Source organism: Macrobrachium rosenbergii, chromosome 43 (genome assembly GCF_040412425.1).
Source record: "Macrobrachium rosenbergii isolate ZJJX-2024 chromosome 43, ASM4041242v1, whole genome shotgun sequence".
Taxonomy (NCBI): domain Eukaryota; kingdom Metazoa; phylum Arthropoda; class Malacostraca; order Decapoda; family Palaemonidae; genus Macrobrachium; species Macrobrachium rosenbergii.
This window is the reverse complement of record NC_089783.1, coordinates 15,168,563-15,176,781: the sequence shown is the minus strand read 5'-3', so window position 1 is coordinate 15,176,781 and position 8,219 is coordinate 15,168,563. Positions and strand designations below refer to the sequence as shown.

General features: G+C 38.6%; 1 protein-coding gene across 1 annotated transcript in view; it reads left to right on the top strand.

Moving 5' to 3' along the window:
• LOC136828601 (uncharacterized) overlaps positions 1-8,219 on the top strand; it is a 55,664-nt gene that overhangs the window by 42,163 nt on the left and 5,282 nt on the right. The window contains exon 2 of the mRNA XM_067086642.1: positions 2,340-2,499. Coding sequence (XP_066942743.1) covers positions 2,487-2,499 — 13 coding nt within the window. The 5' untranslated portion in view covers positions 2,340-2,486. The remainder of the gene's footprint in view (positions 1-2,339; positions 2,500-8,219) is intronic.

The window sequence follows — 8,219 nt, the reverse complement described above, 5'->3', positions numbered from 1 at the left end:
AGGCCTTGAAATATGTGAGATATTTTTTAAAGAAATGGAACAATCCAGTCGCATATTTAATACTTTCAAGCATTTTCCCTTTGTATCACTCCTACCCCACTGGAAATATTAGTTAGATTTTCATTCAAACAGCAAGCAGTCGAACAGAGGTGAGCAGTGAGCATGGCTACTATAGATGATGTTCAAGAGCTAAATAGGCTTACCTAATTCTCACCTTTCTCCTCTCATCTTGTAACCTGTTGATACATTAGATTAAATTCCATTTCATCTCTGATCGTCAACGAACCCAGCATCTTATGCCTTCGAAATCGATCCAGCGGAATCATATTAGAAAGAAGAAAAAAAGGGTAAGTATGAGAAACATTTCACATCCGAAGGCTATACAACAATTTTTAGTTGCATTAACATTTATCAACCAAAGCGAGAGTCACAGTAAACATCCCGGGAAGAAGAATAAGATGAAGAGGAGGCAGACCGAACCTGGGAGAAGAAAAAGGGAAGAAAAAGAAGAAGAAATATTGGGTCCTCGGAACAGCTTGTTTGATCGCCATCCACCACGAAAGCAAGAGCAATTCAGCTAACTATCGCGGCTACAAAGTTATCGGGTATTTGTGGAAATGGATGGATGGTCTCAGTCCTTTCTCTCTCTCTCTCTCTCTCTCTCTCTCTCTCTCTCTCTCTCTCTCTCTCTCTCTCTAACCCCCCACCACCACCGTCACGGACTCCCCACCTCCCTCGGTGCTTTATTAAGTTAGGGCTTCGAAGTTGCTCTTGTTTAGGTTTCCAAGACTTTGCTCTTAATACGTTGTTTCCTTTGTCTCCAGTTGTGGTTGCCCTTCGAAGGTCATCGCTTCGGGAATCTAGGGTCGTTTCATGAGTTATTTTAACGATTTTCATCACATTTGTTGTTTATCAGTCTAATGTGAAATTTATTCATGCCTAAGTAAATTTCCGCCAAAATAAATCCTTTTCTCCTTTGCTAATTCCTGGACCTGTCAAAAAAATCTTCACGGAAATTCTCCCTTAAGTTTGCAGTCTCTAGAAGAAACTGGCAATCTAGGAAGCAAATAAATGAGGCTGTATAACAAACGCCAATTTTTACGCGTAAAGAAATGAGAAGCATCTTAGAAGGAGTAAGAATTGGACGAAACAATGCCAGTATCGAGAACGGCGATAGGAAATGAAATGAATATTTAGAATTATTCTATATAGCTTAATTAGGCATGAAAATAGTTCAGTACCTCGTTATATAGGATAATTATAATTATTCATTTTATTTCCTATCGCCGTTATCGTTACCGGCATCATTTCGTCCAGTTCTTACTCCTTTTAAGCTGCTTCTCATTTCTTTACGCGTAAAAATTAGCTTTTGCTATACAGCCTCATTTATTTGCTTCCTAGATTGCCAGTTTCTTTTAGAGACTGCAAACTCAAGGGATAATTTCCATGAAGATTTTTTTGGCAGGTCCAGAAATTAGCAAAGGAGACACGGATTTAATTTGGTGGAAATTGTTCGTTTTTAAGGGGTATTGCTCTGAAAAATATTAATGGAGTTTCATCACTATCCTCTTTTTTCGCCGCCAGATTAGACACTATGTCAGTGATTGCTTTGTTTGTATTTCATAAAACTAGAAACATTTATAGAATGCTGTAAACTTTGTTTTCGTGTGACGTGACATAAAAATTAAATGTATGCCAATATCTTTGTTAGAGGTACAAAATGGCGAAACCAAACCGTAATGGCGTGTCAGCAGCTTATAATAATGAAACAAGATATTAATTTGATTTTCTCCTCAAAAGTACAAAGTAGCCAGGAAAGTTCGCACACAAATTTATTTGATTTACCAAAAAGAGAATTGATCACTGGGTGGAACATCCCTGTATTTGATAGGATGAGAGATAAATGCTTTAGCATTCTTTCTACATTTAGAGGCCTTCTGAATCTGCCAAGGCTCAGATTCTAGTTATTAGACGTTGTAATACGCCGTGGCACCGGAAAATAGCACACTATTGATCCATATATTATGAGAATACTACTCTGTTTCCACTTTCAGGGATATTACACACACATACACATTCACATGTGTGTTTGTTTGTGTGTGTGTGTGTGTGTGTGTGTATGTGCGTGAGTGTGTGCGTGTGTGTGTGTGTGTTGGATGCATGACGATACAGTTATGATTGTCATTTGTGGTTTTCAGGCACCGAACACTCAAATGAAACATTTCTACCACTTTTCTCGTATTCATATCATTATATAAGAACCATATACGAACACTGACCTGCCATATCATGAGTGGCAACGCTCATTAACTCCAACAACTATTTCCCTTTCATTCCAGGGTCGACTCAACCTGGATTACACAGCCAGCAAGGACAAGTACAGCGAGCACCGCGCCCTCGAGATCTTGTACCCAACCACAGAACTCACCGGATTCTACACCTGCCGCGTCTCCTCCTTCCACGACGAGAAGTTCGAGTCGAAAAAGATGATCGTATATGGTAAGGACGCTTCACGTTTTATGCCTGGTTACTGTTCGTCTTCATTTTACGCATAGCCGTGAATGGCTCCATTTAGCGGCGGTTTTTTTAGCCCAAAGCCAGGCTTCGGATATCTAATTTTTCAGTTTTCTCCGGCGCTCTTCATTATCACCTCTTTCTCTTCTGGGCTACGCGAGGGCATTCGGTTTCCAGCCCCATTGGCCTTCGTGTTGAGCAAGTAAAGTGGATAGGAAATGTTTACTGCCACATTCATCCGTTAATTACCGACTAAGGCTAATTCTCAGCATGGAAAACTTCGACGAGCCTCAGTCAAAATTTTTAGTGGGTTTAGAAGCTTCACAGGCACAGCTACCTGAAGTGGCGGAAACTTTGAGAATAGAGAGAGAGAGAGAGAGAGAGAGAGAGAGAGAGAAGACCCTATAATTCAGGTTTTGTGAGAATTTTATCGGCGTTTATTCGAACTTTTTGTCTTTCATAGGCTGTTTGTGGACATAACTTGATTCGTTTCATCTCTCGGTATAAATAAAGTTTTCCACCTTAAAGACAGGCAACATCTCTGGAGTAGATTCCGTTGGGAAATATGAAGTTAGTCTGTTGCTGCAAGAATGTATTTTTGTATAACTGAATGTTAGACAGTTAGATTCGATGTATAGTTTTGCTTTAGTGTGTATGTGAGAACCCAGAAAGTAGTACAGTGCATTAATAAAAATTCGATATCCAAGCCAAGGATTAAGACAGTAGTCACTTCTCATGCTCTCTCTCACTCTTATACACTCTGTATGGTATCCTAGGGAATCAATTTAACACTAAGTTGTTACTTGAATTTCATAAATATTACAAATCGTGAGTTGATAACATTAACAGAGGGGCCTCGTGTGAGACTATGTGAGTTGAAGAATCTAGCAGCAATCGCAGATGCAGTCAGAAAAGACACAGATGAGTAACATGCGTACCTCGAGTCTTTCAGTAGGAGAAGCATCTGTATGAATCATTTAAATTCGTTCTTGAAAACATTTTTTAAAAATAAATTAATATAGGCATAGCTTCAAAAACTAGGCACCGGAAATACTGAAGAGAAAAACGCTGAGTATTTAACAAGAATAAAGACTAACTCCATAGCATATTCTGATAACTATATACTGAAAGGGTAGCTTTTAAAAAAACGCCTTGCAAAACAAACTCGAGAGAACTATATATTAACTTCCCGCGTTCAGAGAGCAGATCTAAATCTTCCTTCCTTAGTTGAACGGCACTCTCCTTCCCTCCCCCCCCCAAACCCCCACTTCCCCTTCCTGTAACTGTTTCTTCTGTTTAGAACTAAATGAATATCTGTAGCTACGCGCCCCTTCGCCCTTCAGATGAAGGCAAAATTATTTTTAATGTTTAATCTAGACTTTCTCGTCGCTGTATACGAAGCACCAAAGGATGCATCCCCCGTCATTTACGATATCTTTCCTCCTCGTTCAGTGCCAACAGGCTAATGCAAATGAATGAACCATTAAATGATAACAGACGAGCCATTATTCACTCTCTTAGTCTCTTAGCAGGCGAATAAAGATGAACGCCCAAAATTGTACCCTTCTCCATCCCGACTTTGCGCTTTAGCCGGAAAGATCGGCATTTGTTTTAAGCTTGGCCAGGCAAACAGAAAGTACGGGAAGTTGTCGGCTGGGAAGCGTCCATGAAAGCACTTTGGGACTAAAGAGCCGTGCTTTAGTTGTGACAGATTCAATAGAAAGTCGATAATGTATCATATTTGATGTGCCAAATGATGTCACAAATTTATTAGAACTACTGGATGATTTTTTAACTAATTTAACACTGGCTTCTTCACTCTAAGAACTGGAAAGATAGAACATAGATAACTTTTAAATGCAGATTCAAGTCTGGGAATGCAGAAGAAGACAAAGGGTTCCAAATCTGTTGTTAAATGAAAGAGGGATTGTTGTAGTCGTTCCATAACAGTACTTTTGGTAATTCGATTTCTGGCGTACGCCACTCTGTTCAAGCATTATAGGCGTCATAGCTCATGGAATATACTGGCAATATCAATATCGAGAGAAGTAACCACAGAAGAGGGCAAAGAGAAATGCCCTTGCAGTCGAACTGAAAGTGCTCGCTGAAAGTAAGAACCTTTTTATATGAGGCAAAGGGTGTTTGATCCAAGGTCTCCACGAACAGGAAGAGGGAAAGGACAGTTTCTCTATTTACTGGAAAAGTATTCAATCAAGAATGGGTAATACATACACAAAATGACAAGATCTCTCAAATGAAAAGAGTAGTTTTTTAATAAATGGCACATTTTCCATGCAGTTTCCATGCCTCTTAAAATACTAAAAGACCCCAAAGCCAAATCAAAGTCCTTCAAAAGAAGGCATCACGGCGACCCCATATAACAATGGGAACAAGCTGGGAAGAAGAAGAAGAAGATTATGAAGTACTGAATCTCAGTAACAGGGGTTTTTGCGTCTGTATTTTTGAATTACGTACAGTTTTGTCTGATATTGTCTAATGTACTTTTTTCTTCAGCACCAAAGTGCTAAACAAGAATCATATACCTACATATGGACGGGACATGCGGTATCCTAGTGAAAAGGAAGACAGAGGTACCAAAACAAACAAATACTTGAGAACCACCGAAGGAAATAGGAAAACGGCAGATATACCAACACCCACTATAACAGTATCCTAAAAGGAAACGAAATAAAATTGCAGAAAATAAATTCAGCCATGAGAATGGAGATTCCATACTTTGCTGCATCAAAAGTATTTGGAAAGTCTGGAACAGTACCATAAAGTTAACAGCCTTGCAGTCAAATCTAAGGTATGAGATTACTAAGCAGTCTTACCTTGCGAGATCTATTCCCAGGGTCTGAGAGATGTGACATTTCCAGTGTTGTGTAAAATGTGCAGTAGATTTAGTCCAAAAGTAGACAAAACCACGGCAATACATGTAATGTTATGGTGACTGAGGTCTTTACTCCATGATAATATATACATAGTGCTCAGGATGAAATGGAAGTTCCCGAATATGGTGATAGTGTTCGGTAATCTCTTCTAGACTCAAAATCTGGATGCCGTGAAACGCAAGGTTCTTGTAGCTCCTTTTAACTTTGCTAAAAGGAACAACGAAAGGGAAGCATTTGGGTTGCTAAAACTATTTCCTTCATGGTTTGACTGTTAATTATTTATTTTACCCATAATATACAAAAAAAAGGAATTAGTCTTCATTAAAGATAGTTATCATAAAGTTTTACAGTAAACGACATTTAGAATAAATTGGTAAGAATTTTTTTTTTTGGGGGGGGGCGGGTTGGGAGTGTCTTGAGATGAAGGCCATTAATATCAAAACAAAACAGAAGCATTACCGGGAAAAGAATTTTTCCTTGTTTGCATTTTTCACACCAACTTGTACATCACCATTCTTGGGGGAATGCGCACACAACCGCACACTCATTTCCATGCATGTGCTTTCTTAACCACTTGCTTACTTGTATACTATTCTCAGAAAAGTATTTATACACATACAACTGCACATTATTACTAACTCTCTCCGTCCGTCACTTTTGCCTTCTGGTCTGGGGTAACCCCATCGTTTTCCGCCTAAAAGAGCAGACAAACTGAACCATAAAGAAAAGAGAAAGAAGTGAACAAGGAGAGCAAACGCGCCTTTTAGTGCTCTATTTAAGGAAAAGACACTGGGAGAATGGCGATAAAACTTGCCCGTATCTCGCTAAGGGTGCATTCACACTACTGTAAAACATGGCATAAACGCACGTCGGAAACTTATCACAGACGTATCACAAAAAGGGCGAAAACAAGTCACCGACCGTAAGCAAAGAACGATTCTTTGACAAGCGCTGGATAAACGAACGAAGTCGTTGGCTTGTATTTAACCTGTTTGTGATGCGCGTGCAATAAGTTGGCAACGTGCATTTCTGACGTCTTACTAGTGTGGATGCACCCTTAGGAGAACGTAATGTCATTTTCTGAAAACTGTTAGGGAGCATGGGAATTATAGCATCACATTGCTCCTTCAAAAGAAGGCATCGTGCTTACCCCATATAAAAAATGGGAAAATGCACGTTAAACGAAGAAGAAGAAGATTGCTTTGTTAATTACCTTAGATTTGTTGATTGGCTTTCAGTGCCTTTGTCATTAGATTTTTTTTTTTTTTTGCCTCTTTATGCATTTATGTGCAGTCGTTTATTATTTTCTGTCATGTATCCTGTACAGTCTCTCTCAGATGAAAGTACAGTTAATACTTAAGATACGTGTTCGGAATAATAGCATCCTAAAACTCAAAAGGATACATCTAAAATAATCCATCTTATGAGTGGTAGAACACAAAAGTTTGTGTCCCGGTTAATTGAAAGGAAACGTTGTTTCAATATAACAGATGAGAAAAAAGAATCAAGAACAGCAAGGGGGCAAACCGTAATATAGACCCATTAGTTATATTTTACAACCTCTTAAAGTGATAAATATGAATAAATTACAAGATACTGGTGTCTTTGCCTGAACAGTCGTTCGGTATGTCTAGAAAATGCCAGTGAGATACCGTCTTAAAAGAGAGAGAGAGAGAAAATCAAAACTATAAAAACCATGCAGTAGTCAAAACAAAATCTTCTGATTACGAAAACATTATTCTTGCCTCCCCTAAATGTCTTAGTTTGCATTCACTGTCCAAATGGATTACAAGACTGTTTAGTGAAAGATAAGGTAAAGAAACATATAGTATATGAAACATGAACGGGGAGATCGAGCTCACAGTCTTTCACTTTAACTGAATTTGAAATTATTCATGAAATCTGAATCAACCAATTAACACGTGAATGACCTTGGAAGTTAAAAAAGGCTTCAGTCTAACTAAACGCCAAGATCTCTCTTTTCCCAGAATTCAGGAAACAGTTGTCTCTTGAGATGAACAATTAGACAGCATAGTGGATAACAAGCAAATTTAACCGAATGATGATGTAAAAATTCAGAATTGAAATTCTTGAATTTAGTGATGTCCGGAACGTTACCTTATACTATTTGGTGAATTCTTATTTATGAAAAAGCAAAGAAATGCAAGAAAACGCCTTTAATCAAATACAAAGAAAAAAAAATATCAAATTAAAATTTTTGTATATTACGAAATGTGGAGCCTTCCCACTTCTCAAAAGATCTGGAAACAGGAGGTTCATGGCGAGAGTCAAGACCCTCTTTTGTAAAAGGTGTATTCCAGGCAAAGCTCCTGGAACTCCAACGTCATTATTATTCGCAACCCTGGAAGCTCTAACAATGGGGAATAAACGTAAAAGCTCTCTTAAAAAGAAAGGAAATTGCTCGACTGTTTCGATTAGAATAAAGAAACACCAGAGAATAGAAGGCACAAAGGGCCTCGATTCATGGAAATGGTTGAAGGAAGAAGAAGAAGAATGGAGACTAGGAGATGGAGGACGAAATAAAAGAAGAAGAAGAAGAAATCAAACGGGTTTTGTAAGGGAAATGTGTTTGCTTTACACGACAATTCAGAGGAGAATTTCGACTGTGGGAACAGGGAAGGAAGTGTCGTCATCTAGGTAAAAGCGGCATAGAGGAAGGAAAGCAAGAGTTAGAAAAGGAACTCAGCTTCAGAAAGGAGAAAGCAGCTTTAAGGAAGGAAAAGCAGCCGTAAAAAGCAAATACAGTTAAGGAGAGGGAAACGAAAACAAGGATATAAAACCTGTTAATTA